This window comes from Anolis carolinensis, chromosome 5 (genome assembly GCF_035594765.1).
Source record: "Anolis carolinensis isolate JA03-04 chromosome 5, rAnoCar3.1.pri, whole genome shotgun sequence".
In the NCBI taxonomy this organism is placed as follows: domain Eukaryota; kingdom Metazoa; phylum Chordata; class Lepidosauria; order Squamata; family Dactyloidae; genus Anolis; species Anolis carolinensis.
Window position 1 is genome coordinate 87,813,682 of NC_085845.1, and position 17,064 is coordinate 87,830,745.

At 36.9% G+C, this 17,064-nt stretch overlaps 1 protein-coding gene across 4 annotated transcripts in view; it reads right to left on the minus strand.

Annotated features, from left to right (window-relative positions):
* Positions 1 to 1,469: 1,469 nt before the first annotated feature.
* The window catches only part of sema3c (semaphorin 3C), a 308,538-nt gene continuing 292,943 nt past the window's right edge, over positions 1,470 to 17,064 (minus strand). For all 4 annotated transcript variants that reach the window (XM_062981734.1, XM_008111511.3, XM_062981736.1 and 1 more), the window contains 3 exons: positions 15,726 to 15,793; positions 13,508 to 13,638; positions 1,470 to 8,160 (listed from right to left, as the gene is read on the minus strand). In XM_062981734.1, coding sequence (XP_062837804.1) covers positions 7,747 to 8,160; positions 13,508 to 13,638; positions 15,726 to 15,793 — 613 coding nt within the window. In that variant the 3' untranslated portion in view covers positions 1,470 to 7,746. The remainder of the gene's footprint in view (positions 8,161 to 13,507; positions 13,639 to 15,725; positions 15,794 to 17,064) is intronic.

Consider the following 17,064-nt stretch of genomic DNA (forward strand, 5'->3'; position numbering starts at 1 on the left):
ATTTTTTCTGCAAGACTTGAGTTGGTTTATTCAATGAGTTAGAGTTCAGTAAAGTTTGTGTGTGGGTGTGTAATGTAATAAGTATAAATATATAGGTACTGGCCATAAATTGGTTATCAGGGCAGTGTACTCCTGAGTTAACCCAACTAAGTTCTGGGGAGGTTACTGATGTTGGATTCAACTTCATATCAGCCTCATCCAACATGGCAAGGAATAAGGTTGAGAGATGAACAGATTGTGTAACTGGTGGTATAATATCCGATTTTGTCTCTGTAGGTAAATGTCAGAAAGATTATGATTCTTGTGCTGTCTCCTTTTGCAATTGTTGGCCTAAGTGATTTTTTAAAAAGAACATTTCCATTTCCTCTACCATACATTTTTTTTAACTGTCAAGTCTCAATTTGTCTTGTTTGAAAGAATCCAGTATCATGCTTCAGTGAAGTCTAGGCAATGAAATTCACTGAGTATTAAAACAAAATTTGCTCAGACTTTGGGAAAATTAAATATTGGCATAAGTATTTGGTACTTGCTAAAAACCCAAATTTTGAATCGTGTTTCTCCAATTTCTCTTCAAAGTTGAAAAAACAATGTTTTAATAGATATCTCTTCCTGCTTGCCATATCCTTTAAAATGGGAGAAATGACACAAATGAACCTGACATTCTTTTGTTGGTTTAATAGCATAAAATTACACCAATACAGAACTATTTTTCTGGCATTTTCGGGCTTGCAGATTTGGATGATCCACTCTACATAATTCTTCCCAAAGAGAACCAGCATGTTCTAGTGGTTTGCATATTGTATTATCTAGGTTCCGCTTCTGTGACAGCTTCTGCATGCTGGCAATGTAGTAACATCATTCTGCCTTCTCCCTCCAGTTATTCTCAAGTTTTCTGTTTCCAGTTTATTTAACATTTAAGTTATGTTGGTCTTTTTGTTGAAATTGCGAAATTGCTCTCAAAATAAAAAAAAATCAGTGGACAGTAGAAGTGCAGGAACGGATGGTTATGAACATAAGTAAACATACATATAGATGCAATTGTGCAAATGAAGAGAGATGTGATATCGAAGGTGGTTATCTTGGCATGTAACCAAAATCTATGGATGGAATAGTGGCTTCATGCAATAAAGTCTCTAGAGACACATGCCTCAACATGTATCAGTTCTCCCATTCAGTTCAATAAACATTGTAGTGTAACTGAAAATGTGTATCTCAAAATGCATCTACTCTGCCAGAGCACTCTACCCATATTATTATGTTTATGTATATCCCTTTTTTTCTCCATAACAAGCAGAACTAGACATGCAAAACCCAACATGCACACACTCTGTATTGAATACCACAAATAGGATGGAAGATAGCCTATAGTAATGTTTTCTTTATAGTTACTCACACATTTACACAGAGCGAGAACAAAAACGAATCTGGAAAAAATGACATAATTAAAAAACACAACATAAACCATGACATAGCTTCAGCACCTTTTATTTTTTCCTAGCAAAGAATATTTGACATATCCAATTCAATTGTACCGTTACTCTTTTATATAAATCCCATTTTAATCTTAAATTCACCTTAATGGGGTTTCATCATGCTAAAACTATACATATAACATAATTGGTGAAAACAAGGTGCTTTTCCAAGGAAGATATAAATGTATCTACAGTACTAACAATCACAAAGCACACATGGGTGAATCAAGATTTCATCCAACATTTCAAATGATATAAACAGCAGTCACGGAACATATTTAGTGTACACCAATGAAAAACATTTAGTAGTGAGTTTATCTTTACATTTGGCAAAGTTATGTCTAGCAGTTTTTTATTTTCTTAAAAAAGAATACAATTATATACAATATTCAGTATCTTCAAAATAGAAGGGTATTAAATAGCAACAATAACAAACCAAATAAACCAGTATTATAAAATTAAATGTTCATGTTACGTATATGGAAACAGACTCTAAACAGATAAAAACTGTAGTAGAAACTATCCCACATACTTTAAGTTAGCTTTGTTCATCATACTTTTAGCAATTCTGAGTGTATCTATTCTGTAGAATTAATGTAGTTTAATATCATGAGTAAATGTTATGGAATCCTGGGATTTATAGTTTGGTAAGGCATCAGCACTCTTTGGCAGAAGGCAGAAGATCTCGCAAAACTGCAGCTCTCATAGTTTCATAGCATTGAGCCATAGCAGTGAAAGTGGTGTCAAACTGCATTGATCCTATAACATACTATATATACACCCTCAGAATTAAAAGGTAAACCTTGGTGGTTACAGGAGAGGTGATAGTAGCCCAAGATATTTTGCAGCCTGAGACTAAGGTCAAGGTTTTTCCGTCCCTGCTAGACCAAAACAAAAATCTTGAGGATTTTTTTTCCTGTGGCAGTGTTGATGGTAACCCATTAAAGGTCTATAAGCAGTCAATTCAAGAAGCAGAAAGTAGGAATAAATGGACTTTTCTCACAAGAAACATGGTCTCCCAATGAGTTATCTTGGAACTCGCAGTGCATATTTTGAGAAATGCTGAAATCATGTTTTTCCCCTCCACCTCCCCCCCCAAAAAAACCAAGAATTTCCAGGGAAAAATACAATATTAGTACCTATTACAGAATGAAAGTCATTTTGCAATGATAGCAACATAAAATGTATTGTGCATAATGTGGTTTGGCATACAATGATAATGTTTGGTATATTAAAAGAACTGTTTATTTGAAAAATATTTATAAATTGAATTTACTTTTATTTGTTTTCCCTACATGGTGCTACATAGCCCCTTGATGCATGAGAAACTCCTGAACTGTTAACATTTTTTATTTTACCAGCTCCAGAATATCTATCAGACAAAAAGTACTCATTGACTAAAAAAAAACCAAAACAAAACAAAAATCCCGACAAAAATAAATCGGGACTAGGAATTGTAGTTATCTGATATTATACATCAGTGCTTCTCAAGATGATGTGGGGAAACTGGCTTTCTCCCCTAATGTACCAGGGGCCAAAAATCATATTTGTGTCCATTGATTACAACTGTTTCTTTCCTGGAAAGTCAATGCAGACTGACAGCATAGGGACCAAACACTACTTCTGATCTATGTAACAATGCCTTTCAGAGGCATTTGTATGCACAATTTTATTTAAAAAATCTACCTGCTACCTACATATTCAGAAACTTTGTGGAGGAATCAATATCGGAATACCTTATCTTAAATAATTTACACATCACTGTAAAATAAAAAATGTCCTATAGTCCACCCAAATTCAAAAATGCTATGTGTCAAGATTGTATTCATGACATATGCAATAATGCATCTAATGTATGCCTGTTGGTATTTTCTTCCTATATTGTCCACAGCCTCCCTGTTGAATGTAATATTTAATGGGAAAAGCCTCCCTTCCAGCCATTTCAGTAGCTGTTGGCAAACACGGATATAAATAAAATATGAAAATGTTTGAAAAATAATTGGGTATTATGAAACTCCAAAGAGAAGAATCCTAAACAGACAATAATCTTGGTACAGTAGAGTCTCACTTATCCAACATTCTGGATTATCCAACACATTTTTGTAGTCAATGTTTTCAATATATCATGATATTTTGGTGCTAAATTCGTAAATACAGTAATTACTACATAGCATTAATGTGTAATAAACTACTTTTTCTGTCAAATTTGTTGTATAACATGATGTTTTGGTGCTTAATTTGTAAAATCATAACCTATTTTGATATTTAATAGGCTTTTTCTTAATCTCTCCTTATTATCCAACATATTCACTTATCCAATATTCTGCCAGCCCGTTTATGTTGGATAAGTGAGACTCTATTTGGGAGTTATTATGTGCAAAATGCATATATTCTTAGGTTGCATAGAAGATAGCTTTTTCTCTGCCAGAATGTAATTTTTCCGTAAAGGAAGTAAGATTTCTACACAGAAAGATGAATCTGTGCAAAAAAAAAAAAAATACTACTGCAAAGAAACTAATATTTCTGAACGGAAATGTGATTTTCTGTGATTCTTGCCAACACAGAAAGTGCTGTAATTTAGAATATCCCATGCAAAAATTTGAAAACATTTTTCCTGGAAAGAAACAGTCTTTTAGGTATAGAGAAAACTGTTTCCTACATTGAAAATGCTGAAAAATAACTACATGTGAATTTTGCACAGAAAAAAATCCTAAATTACAAATAAGTTTTGAAAATAACACAGGTTTCAAAAATGGGAAGAAAAAATTGAAAATTACCCATTGCTTTTTTCAATCCCTGTTGGAGACGTATTGTCTGATAGACAATATGTCAGTTAGACAATAGCAATGGCAATAGCAACTGGCAATGAAAAAAAAATGATTTTGTGGTTAGGATGTGATGAATCCTAACCAGAATGTTTGCATCTTCATTGAGAAAAAGGTCTCAAAAAACTTGAAAACCCTTAAGGAAAGAATAAACCCAAATAACCACACTTTGGGACTTCATTTGGAAAAATCTGTGCACTAAAATAAACATGCTTTCTGTGCACAGAATTAGTATTTGGGAGCAGAAGGTATGTTTTCTGCACAAAAACTGTGACAGGAGTTGGAGTTAAACCCTTGTGCTAGCAGACTGCTGACTTGAAGGTTGGATTGCTGACCTGAACGTTGCCGGTTCAATTCCAACTTGGGGAGAGCGCGGATGTGCTCCCTCTGTCAGCTCCAACTCCATGCGGGGACATGAAAGAAGCCTCCCACAAGGATGGTAAAGCATCAAAACACCCGTCCGTCCTCTGGGCAACATCCTTGCATATGGCCAATTCTCTCACACTTGCAGTTTCTCATGTCGCTCCTGACATGAAAAAAGAACTGCAGCTATAGATTTTTAACCTACAATAATGGATCTATAACTGATTGATATTCACAAATCCTACATATTAATGATTGTGGCACAATTGTCACAATCATAATATTCCCTACTCTTGCTTTATTGGGCATTAGCAGCCGGAAAAAAAAATTACAATTCTGCTGTCTTGTCAATTATTGTGCATCAAATCGACGTTTTCACACCACTCCTGCCAATGATATCAAGAGCAAGGAGGAAATTCAACAGGGATCCCACTTCTGCTTGTCTCACTGGGCATGTTGGTGGAAATATCAAAGCTAACACTCTCTGATCAGCAGAAGAGATCTCCATGATTTGTAGCAACTAATGCTTGGTAGAACAGGCCAGAAGATGATATTTAGTTAAGTCTACTAAATATCACTAACTAGCAGATCTGAAATGTCAACTGTATGCTCTCTTGAGATGTCTTTTGAATGTGGGGATGAAGGCAGTGGATATTTGCTTCTCTAGTTTTGGTACAGGACTCAATGGCAATGTCACCATACAGTTCACTGGGGAAAAAACAAAATCCATACTGGAAGTCATTAGAAAACGTCCTATACCTTAATGAGAATACTTTAGTACATGTGTACAAAGATATGATGAAGCTGCACTTGGAATACTGCAGACAGACCTGTATTCCATTCATACTAAAGTATCACTATTTTTCCACGGTTCCATCCAATGGAATCCTGGGATTGGCAGTTTACGGAGAATGAATGATCGGACGGAGAATTAGAATGACTCACAAACTACAAAGCCCAGGATTTCATAAGATGGAACCATGGCAGATAAAGAAGAACAACACCTCCATAACTGCATAGTTTAAATGGGCTTCTGGTCTTTACCTCTCCAAAAGGACCTCTATGACCCTTTGGTTGCTGTGGTCCACAGGGTGTTATAGCACAATGGATGAACAAAGCCTTACACTCATCATTAACCGTTACCATCTAGTGTAAATTGTTTCATGTTAATCTATAGTGATAACTTATAATGAAAGATTGAAATCTCTCATACAATGGAGATTTGCTTCAGCATAGATGGCTGGAGTGTCTACAGATCAATGAAACGTTGCTATCTAGATACGTACATTTCATGCAGGAGGAAGAAAAATGTTAGTTTAAGCTAATCCCTTAAACAGTCCTACCATTGTAACTATATATAAATCAGCTTTAAAAATATTATTTTGGAACTTGAGGCTTGGTTGATGTTGTTAAATGACCCGAACATATTGCTAATATTTTCCTTTTAATAAACAATGTATCATTCCTCAGGCCCAATGGGCGCTCATTCAGATATTAACCACATTTGGCTGTTAAAAGAATAAATTGTGCCCTTGAATGCTTATTAACTGTTACACATAATCTGGAAGTAATTACAGCCCTTATAAATGATATTAATGTTATAACAACTGCACTGTGAATGTGCTTTTTAAAACGCACACAATGAATGATCACAACCATTCTAAACACAGGACCTGTATAGGAGGACTAACATTCAGACTACTAGAGGTAGTTTTATTATTTGAAGCCCCAAATAGGTTTGTTTTAGTTTTTTGGTATTTTTAATTTGGATGGTTTTATGATATCAGAGGTATGCTGGTTTGAAGTTTTTCACAAACAATGCCTATTTGTGGTAGTTCAAGCAGAATCCTAATCTCATTACCAGGGATCTATCCTTCTCCTTCTCCCACCCTATAGACAAATATAGGCTGTACAATCATGATGGAAAAATAATTTGTTCACTCTGAGAACAATGCAAAAAAAAATGTCCTCCATCATCAAGCAACCTGTGATGTGCCCAGTAGAAATGCTGCTAAGAACAGCCTTTTATTATGTTTTCCCCATTTCATACCATGCTTAAGCAGACTTGCTCTTGGATCTTTCATGCTGTGAGTCCAACTACCACATTTTGCATCACTAATGTGGGGAAAACCATAATAGAAGGAACAAAGAGCGAACTGTGCCCACTAGGTGATTAAAATAAGCATGTTTGACCTCTGACTTTACCACGTTGAAAGAGTTTGGCACTGTTTTTATGTGATTGACCTCACTGGAGGTTAACTCTATTTACAGTGGAATTCTGTACCTGTCTACTCAGACGTATGTCCTACTAAATCCATGGGGCTTGTTCTCAGGAAGTGTGTGTAGTATCGCAGCCATGGCTGACGTTACACATTGAGTGTCCGAGTGTCATAAATACTGTTTTGGGAAGTTACCATTTAAGGCATGCTTCAGTCATCTATTTTTGAAAAAAAATATGTACCATAAACAGGGAAGCATATATTACAATGGTTCTTAACCATTTGCATCCTTTTGGGAATCTGAAGAAGGCTGCAGACTTTTTCTTCACCTCAAATACAATATTTAAAGTAACAGGAAATAAATCAGTTTTTAAAATGTTGTATCTGCACCCAGTTCACAGATTAAAGCCCTTCTAGGGATTCATAGTCCACAGGTTAAGAACCCCTGAAATATAAAGTTGTCAAAATTGAAGCTATATCTGTATATGTTGCACCAGTTCACACTCCCTCCTAACCCAAACTCTTATTTTTACTTCCCATCTTGCATACTTCCAAGGTGGAGAGTCAGTGCATCACATGAGAATCTGGGTTAAGGCAAATGATCTGGTTCACAGAGATATAATTAAGGGTCTCTCTGGTGTCAGTGGGCACTTCACATAATGAAATCTCTTTGGATTTGGTATTTCCTTTTTTATCTTCAGCTTAGACAGGTTATGTTTTACTATTTTAACAAAAGCAAAACAATTCCTCAACCGGGTTTGTCTTATTAATTTTTTTTCTATACTCTCAGTAGGAAAACAAAACAAAACAAACACTCTCTTGAGGGGTACAAAAATAAAGGAGGAGATGATGTGCCATGACAAAACCTTATGATCCAGGTAACTGATTCCTTCGGTTCCGACTTTTCCTGCTGTTGATGAGGGCCTTCAACTTGCTGTAATCTCCTCGCATCTTCTGGGAGTCTTCAGCCTGCTGCCCCAGCTGCCTTGTGTCTTTGCAGTATTGATTGATCAGCTGCAGTTCTGAATGGCTGATAGATCCAACCAAGTCCTTAGGATGAAACTGCAAAGCCTGGAGTGAGCTGGCCCAGGTCCATGGGGACCACTTCTCAGTCATGAATGCCACCATGTCTGAATCTAACACCTTGAAGTTCACCTTTGCCATTGTTTGCTTGAAATTATTTTCTGTTGCAATGCAGTGGTAGAGTCCTCGGTCAGCCTCCTGCACGGAGCGAATTAAGAGCCCTTGCTCAGTTGCTATGATCCTTTCATTAAGTTTGACCTGCAAGCAACACAGACAACATTATATGATTTCTAACTTTGAATATACTGTATGAAAATGAGGAAAAATAGCATTGTTTTGTTTTCACAGAGACATAGACTCTGAGCAGGATGATTTATTTTCATCAGCCACAAACATCTGCTTTAGAATGTACAGAACAACCCTCTTATTTACAGATTCAATAACCACAGTTTCACTTACCCACATCCCAAAAAAGTATTCCTCCTTCCCTGAGACATGTTCATGGGCTTCTCTAGGTCCACCAGTGTGATTCTATGGTATGCTTCCAGCTCAAGTATAGCCCAAAGCATAGGATTTACTATTATCTATGGTTTCCGGTACCTGGTGGTGGTATCTTGGAATGTATCCCTCATGGATATGGAAGTCATAGTGTATTAGGTAGTTTTAAAAGCCTTAAAAACCCTTATTTATCTATTACTGCAAGCACAAACCATTGTGATATATATTTTGTGTGTGCACATGCATTTGTTTATTTAAAAAACAGATGGCAGAGAAATGAAAACTCAAGGTATAACTTCACCTACCAGGAAGACGTAAACATACAACCAATTGGTACACCACTATCCCATCAGTACAACTCTTGCAAAGGATCCCAGCCTCAATAAGGTTACCTTGGTGGTATATAGTGTCAGCTATATTTGTCAGGAGGGTAGTTAATTCATTCTGGGTTTTAATACAAACTTTAAAGAATCTATCCAGCTGTTGCTGTAGTAAAATGTACTTTGGAGGTTTTCTATAAAGCTGAGACTAAAAACCAGAGCTTACTCATCGCGCCAATGACACAGAAACAAGAAGTCAGCACTAGTAGGTATTCTACTTTGTGGGTAGATAAACAGAACACAGAGAGAAGTAGTCTCCCACCAATGAAATAATCTCACTTTTTCACTTACTTGATAATTCAGTCAATGATAAGGTACTACTATTGCTGCTATGAGTACTATATCTTCATTTTCCTTAGATGCAGGCTCTGAATTTTTTTATTATGATGAAATACCAACAATCCTTGGAATTCCCTTCCAAGAGAGACCAGGATGGTCCCATCCCTGCTGACCTTCCACAAGCAGGTCAAGACCTTTTTATGTCTACAGGCATTTGAGGAAGGTTAAGGGGCAAGTTCTGGGGGATTGGGGAAATATGAGTTTTAAAGCCATTTTAATGTATGTACTATATTTTAATTCCATTTTTACCACACTTGTTTAATTGTTTTTTAACTTTTGTACTGCACCTTTTAAACTTGTTTAATGTGGAGTGTTAGCTGCCTTGAGTTCCCACGGGGGAAAGGTAGGATATTATTATTAATAATAATAACAACAACAGCAACAACAACCCTCAAATGTAAATGTTTCATTTATCTATTTATTTGTTTCACTCACTACTTTCATATTAGAAAAAGAGTACTAAAATGGGTCACATATGTAATTAACATTCACTGGTTTGGATCGTAATTTAATTCTAGAATGACTAATTTAGAATGAAGAAATATGACTAACTTAAACTCCATCTAATGAATGTGACTAGATCTAGTTTTGTTCAATATGTGTGAAGTGAACCTCCATTTCTGATTAGACTCCCCTAAATATACAACATTCAGCTATTCAGATCTAGTTTTCAGTATTAAGTTTTTCCCCCCTCCATGCAGAAGAACAGCCTGGGGTATGTAAACATAAATAATTTCTAATTTTCTTTCACTTAAGGAAGACTTGCTCTGTACAAATAATTTAACTGTATTTTAGAGAGCTGAAACTTGAGAGCCTTAGAGCAGACAGTAATGGAAAATGTGATTATACCACAGTCAGGAAAATTCTTGTTGCTCTGAGTATTTTTAGTTCAGACTAAATCCTTGCTTACAAAAGCTTTCCATATAACCTTCCCTCCTTCCATCTCAAATGTATCTCCTTTGCTGTTCTTCTGAATATTTGGAGGACAGGAGACACTGCTATTATTACAGTCTTCATGTGGCAAGAAGAAGGTACAATTCAAAATTAAGGAAGAAAACTGGGGGATCCCCATGAAAATCTGCAGATGAAAGCAGACACACATCTCCTCTCTTACAGCCCAGTTACACTGATGTGTCCTTGAATGTTATCTAATAGCCTGGCCATCTGTAGACATAAAAAAAACCCTTTATCTTTCATCAATAGTCCAGTAAATAGTGTATTTCATCTTCAGATGTTCTTAAGTTTATTCTTGAAAAAGTTATGTGCAAACCACTGTCTTATGTACTGTCATTTTCTATGATTTTCTATAACTTCAAAATAAGATATTTGAGGCATATACAGATTTGACTTTTTAATTTATATAAATATCTATCTATTGAGCACCTTGAAATGTGTCTCTGGTTTCTTCTGCAATCTAAAAGTAACGGCCAGAACCTGTATCAGCTTATCCTAACTATACCTATTAATGCCATCAATGAAAAAAAAAGTTTCATTACTCATTACTAAATTAGGAGGGGGGGGGGCTCATTATTACCGAAGTGTTCCTAAAATATTGTTAGGAGTCCATATCGCAACTATAACAACTTAACAAAATTTTCATTACTTTTTTGTTAAATAATTGTGCAAGTAGGGAAGCTTCTGGGGCTCCTTTCTCCCTCATTTTTAGAGCGCTCGGGATGAAACTTGCTACAATGGTAGAACACATTTACCATTGTTACTCCCCTCCCAGGTTTCATAACATTACACTCATTCACTATTTTTTAAGAATTTAAAAAAGTTTTAATATATATTTTTAAAAACTACAATTTTCTAAATTGGTGTATGATATTTTTAGCTGATTATGTATTTTATGTTTTGATGTATATGTATTTGTGTCTTTTAATCATTTGTACACCACTTTGAATCCCACTCATGGGGAAAAAGTGGGATAGAAATGAAATAATAATAATAATAACAATAACAATAACAATAATAATAATAATAATAATAATAATAATAATAATAGCTATGAATTTCTATTTTCAATGAAATAACCAGGGCATAATTCCCCCAAGTTTCAGAAAGATTTGCACATCCACTGATTTTTAGGGAATTTTAACCAGCATAAACTTAACAGTATTATTTCATTAGAAGACCCCAGGGGCCATCCAGTTCAACCCCCTTCTGCCAGGCAGAAAAAGCAGTCAAAGCACCCTCAACAGATGCCCATCCCCAGCCTTTGAATTAATAATAATAGGAAGCCTATTAGATAAATTTTGGAGTTACTGCCTCTCAACTTTGCCTACCTCACAGGATTGATTCAACTTCCAATCCTCTTTTATCTCAAAATACCTTTAGAGAATGAACCCCATCAAAATTTTCAGGGAGGAGGTCAAGGAGGAGGCACAAGGTGGTAAACAGAATTCTGGGAAATGTAGTTTTGAAAGGTGAGGATCTCTCTGGAAGAGAATTCAAAAGGCCCCACCCTAAACTACATTTCCCAGAATTCTGCTCACTTCAAAATACTGGGGCTGCCCTCATTAATGGTTCATTATGATGGTATCTGCCTGTCTCACTTTGGCACAGTCATATGCCGGAGGGACTTCTTCCTTGCTTGGCCATCCAGCTAGGCATCCCTGCCTTCCCCGCCCCCCCTTGCTACCACTTTTGGGGAAAGAAAGGAGCTTCTCTCTCAACTCCGGGGTCCATCCTCCTCAGGGCCCTTTGAGGGAACCAAACCCATCCTTTTGTGGGGAGAAACGGTGTCTACAACAAGCCACTTAGGAGACTTACATAATTCATCCAAAAATCATAGATCAGTGTTTTGAATCTTATTTTTTGTTCGTGGGTGCGCCTTGCCTTTCTAAATATCACATTGTATGTACAAATTTTATGAAATAGATAAGACAAATGAGTTGCAAACAAAGTTTTGCACAGCCCTATTAACTATACTTAAATACTTAACGAAGTAACATCTTTCACCCCCCCACACACATCTGATGGAAGCATCAGTTAACTATTATTATTATTATTATTATTTACAGTATTTATATTCCGCCCTTCTCACCCTGAAGGGGATACGGGGCGGATCACATTATATACATATAGGGCAAACATTCAATGCCCATATACACGTAGAACTGAGACAGAGACAGACACAAAGGCAATTTAACCTTCTCCTGAGGGGGTGTTCGATTCTGGCCACAGGGGGGAGCAGCTGCTTCATCATCCACTGTGATGGTACTTCCTCATTCCAATGTCGTAAATTAGTTAAATTTGCCTCCCCAGTTTATAAGTGGTACCTTATTTCCTACATGATAGATGCAACTATCTTTCGGGTTGCTAGGTCAGCAACGAGCAGGGGCTATTTTTTATTTTTTAATTGACGGGTGCTCACCCCGCCACGGGCTGGCCTCTGACCATGAGTGATTTATTGCAGCAGGCTGCTCACCAGCCTGTGCCACAGACTAACCACCAGCAGACCTCCTTCTCCCTCTGGAGCTGATGCTTGACCAAAAAAAAAAAAGATTGTGGGTCTGGTGACTTATTATTGTGACAATTGTGTGAAAATCATAACTAAACAGCAATTGGGTTGTTGTGCATTTTCCGGGCTGTATGGCCATGTTCTAGAAGCATTCTCTCCTGACGTTTCATCCACATCTATGGCAGGCATCCTCAGAAGTTGTGAGGTATATTGGAAAACTAAGCAAGGGAAGTTTATATATCTGTGGAAGGTCCAGGGTGGGAGAAAGAACAGCAATTGTGAATGCAAAACAGTTTATTGTTCATGTGTATGTTTGAATTGCAATGAATGTAATGTGTGCATTTTTCTTGATTATATTGTATTGCAAGTCTTGGCAATGTATGAATGCCTGATGAAAGAGGTGCTTTGTCACATTTTGAATTCTGGAGGTGCAAAATGATGTTTTTATAGGGAAATGGAAAGCCAATGAATCCCAATTGTGACTCAGACTATATTTAGCTAGTTTAAATATCTGGAGCCTTAGCTACCGATAAGTGTTTATAGCACTGCATGCTATTTATTTATTTATTTATTTGCAGCATTTATATTCCGCCCTTCTCACCCCGAAGGGGATTCAGGGCGGATCACATTACACATATAGGCAAACATTCAATGCCTTTTAACATAGAACAAAGACAGACAAACATAGGCTCCGAGCGGGCCTCGAACTCATTACCTCCTGGTCAGAGTGATTCATTGCAGTGATTCATTGCAGCTGCTCTCCAGCCTGCGCCACAACCCGAGCCTATTTGTCATGTTATTTATCATGTAAGGTACAACTCTAAAGATCATATACCATATGAGCATCTGACTTATTTCTCATGATTAGATTTCTGTTTGAATGCATGCTTTTGATTTGTTATTGATATTTTCCAAGATTACTCACTTCTTTCCTTCTGTCATTGTCCTTCTGTAACAGCCATTTAATAGTAGCCTGTGGTGATTTAGGTGCACATTCAAGGAAGGTGGTATTATTCTTGACTCCATACTGAATGACCTCTGCTGCATTTCGGTAAGCTGTAACACAAACAAGGTCTAGATAAGAATGATATGAAGTTAAACATGCATTACATAGTTTACAAAAATGGCAAAAGCATGACAATCTCAGGCTGATGATATCCAGGACTTAACAAGGTGGAGACAAAAAACTGAAAGTAGTTTAGAAAAGGACTAGGTCATGGTTTTATATTTTAAAGAGTTAGATTATTGAGCTGTAGCTTCTCCTGGACCAAGTCTCTTCATTTCCCCTATTCTTTCTATGCAATCATAATAGTTATAAAAGCTTACAGTAGAGCAAGGATAGGGTACAGATGTCTGGGGTTCTAATTTCTACAATAATGTCTCATTTCTGTGGAGCTTCAGGGAATTAAGGTTCAAAACATTTGTAAAATGAAAATCACCAGCCCTACAATAGAGAATGACTAAATAATGCAATGTTGGCAGTTTATTATGCTCAATTTGAAATGGATGAGAGATCTGGCAGTGTCCCAATGTGGGAAATCTTAATAGTGCAATTCAGATATACATGTAATTTTACCTCTTTGGATGCATACTGGACTTCACTCACTCTTTTCTTCCCTCTAGTTTAGACTTTATTCTTTCTTTTATGGTTGGATTCATAATAGTTGAATTGGGCTTTTCTGGTCTTCTTCTAAACTATTTCCTCCACTATTAAATATTTTGGAAACCAACAGTAATTTATCTATCCTGATTGTCTCAGTGGATAGAATGTTTGTGGAATCCTAATAGTGTCTGGCAATCTATTTTTAGAAACTGTAGTCATTAAAGTCAAAATGTTGTGGCCTTATATAACCTTAAATACTGTAATCAAATGCACAGAATGCTTCACAACAGAAAATATGTGGAGAAAGGAAAAAGAAAGCCGAGATTTGAAAAAGATCAAGAAGTTGCACTTTTTGGCTCTATATCTGTCCATCTATTTGAGCAATACTTTATTGCTATTAAAGGTGATTTTAAGCAGTGTGCATGCCAGGATATTTTTTAAAGGAAAGGAAGGGGCATCTCAGGTCAGAAATCTCTCATGAGTCTCCTTTGTTGGAAGGAAACAGTCATTAGAGAAATGTAGATAATATTTGTGCTTTGTTTTTCCTCTTTATATCTTTCTCTGGTTAATGCTTCTTCCTATCTGAAGAATCACTTCTTCTTTCTTCAAATAAATCTTTAGTCCCTTTGTTCCCTATGTCTAGTAAGGAAGAACCATGGGGCGCCAACCCCAATAATGGCTGCTAGCTACACTCACATAAGAGCCTAGCTTTTAGGGCCTCTTCTAACCAAATATAATTCCACTTTTCTATTTCTCCTTTTAAATCCTAAAATGGATTTTTGAGATAAGAAATGTATTTTTTAAATCTTAAGAGCACCAGAGGAATTAGTCCTGCTTCTGCTACAAGCCCATACTGTATTAGCCCTGCTGCAGGGCTTAATATAGGCATCAATTAAATTATTTGGTTGAGAGAGATGCTTTAGATTGATTGAAAACAATGTCATTATTTGGTCCCTGGCAAATGGCAGACCATCCAATATCTTGAACCTCATTCAGATTCTGAAAGCAGAAAGTTCATGATGCAGTTTAACTAATTTTCAAGTGAAGTCCCAACGACTGCTTAAGTCCACAGGTTTCTCTCAAGATCTCCAACTATTACTCTGAAGTTGTACAATCAATCATTTAGATAATCAGTTTACTGGGTATAGATAGGAATCAAGCAGTGCTCAAAAAGGAAACCTTTTTGCATTACAGATTCCAGAAACCACATCCAGCATGGCCCACACAGTAGCCTTTCCAGCCTTTGCAATAGCCTGACAATACCAGCCACAAATTATATGACCATGAATGAATTTTGGTGTGTGACCCCATGACACCATCTGAAGTCATTATCATCTTATGAGGAGACCATATTTAGACTTTCTTTTTTAAAAGAGCTCTGCTCAGTCCTGCAAATATAATACACAAAAATGAAGAAAAGAATACTGGAACTGCATGGGCACTTTACTGTTTCTACAGTAAACCACATGGAGTATATGATTCATTTAAGATGAATAGCCACAAGCTTTTTCTAGCTCAGGATTCTTTCAGTTCTAAGTACCTTTTAGATTAAATCCTCGACACTGAGTCATAGGGTTTCCATGTCTCACATCTTGTCTCCGACTCCTCCTAACACATTGAGGAAAAATAAAGAAATGAGATGGCAAAATGTTATTTGAATAGAGACAGAATACTCTCCCTCAAGTTGCTTAGCTACCAGAAGGGCAAGGTCAATAAGTCTCTATAAATTATACCCTTATTGCTGTGTAATGTACATATTCGTACAGTATGATACCTTACTCATATTTAATAACTGTTAACATGTACAGGATATAATACAATGTTCATACGGTGAAATAAATTTCAGTCAGCCCTTGGTACCATGAATTCTACATCCATGGATTCATTTTGAAAAAGCAAAAGATTTTATTTATTTATTTATTTATTTACAGTATTTATATTCCGCCCTTCTCACCCCGAAGGGGACTCAGGGCGGATCACATTATACACACATAGGACAAACATTCAGTGCCCATAAACACATCAAACAGAGACAGAGACAGACAGACGCAGAGGCAAGTTAACCTTCTCCTGAGGGGATGTTTGATTCTGGCCACAGGGGGGAGCAGCTGCTTCATCATCCACTCTGATGGCACTTCCTCATTCCAAGTCATAAATTAGTTAAACTTGCCTCCCCACTTTTATAAGTGGTACCTTATTTCCTACTTGATAGATGCAACTATCTTTTGGGTTGCTAGGTCAGCAATGAGCAGGGGCTATTTTTTATTTTTAATTGACGGGTGCTCACCCCGCCATGGGCTGGCCTCGAACTCATGACCTCATGGTCAGAGTGATTTATTGCAGCTGCTCAACAGCCTGCACCACAGCCCGGCCCCAAGATGAATCATTCCTGGGCATTCAGATAGTGGTCAGGAACCTCTAGTCCCAAACACAGGGTAAAACCAGTTGACTTCACTCTATCACTGTAGTGGGACAGTGGAGGGTAGTATAGTCAGTAGCCACAACCTGGAGCCGGGCTGGAGAATTGCCATTCTAGCCCAGGTCTAGATTTTGTGGTCCATGTAGATGGGCCCTAAAAAGACTTTGACATTGATATTTACATCCTGCTAATGGCAACATGAAATTAATGGGGGTTGTTGAGTGTGTATGTCTACATCCAAAGACATGCCCATACATATGCAAATCTAATCTCTCTTTAGATGAAAGAGATTTCTTTGTTCTGAATAGGTAGAATCTTCTCTTTTTTGCTAGTATTTTATTGAGTTGCGTCTTTTGATTTGAGAGTAAGCATGGCCTATTGGTTTGAATATAGGACTAGGACTCTGGGAGACCAGGGTTTGAATCCCTGCTTGGCCACAGAAACCCACTGGGTGACCTTG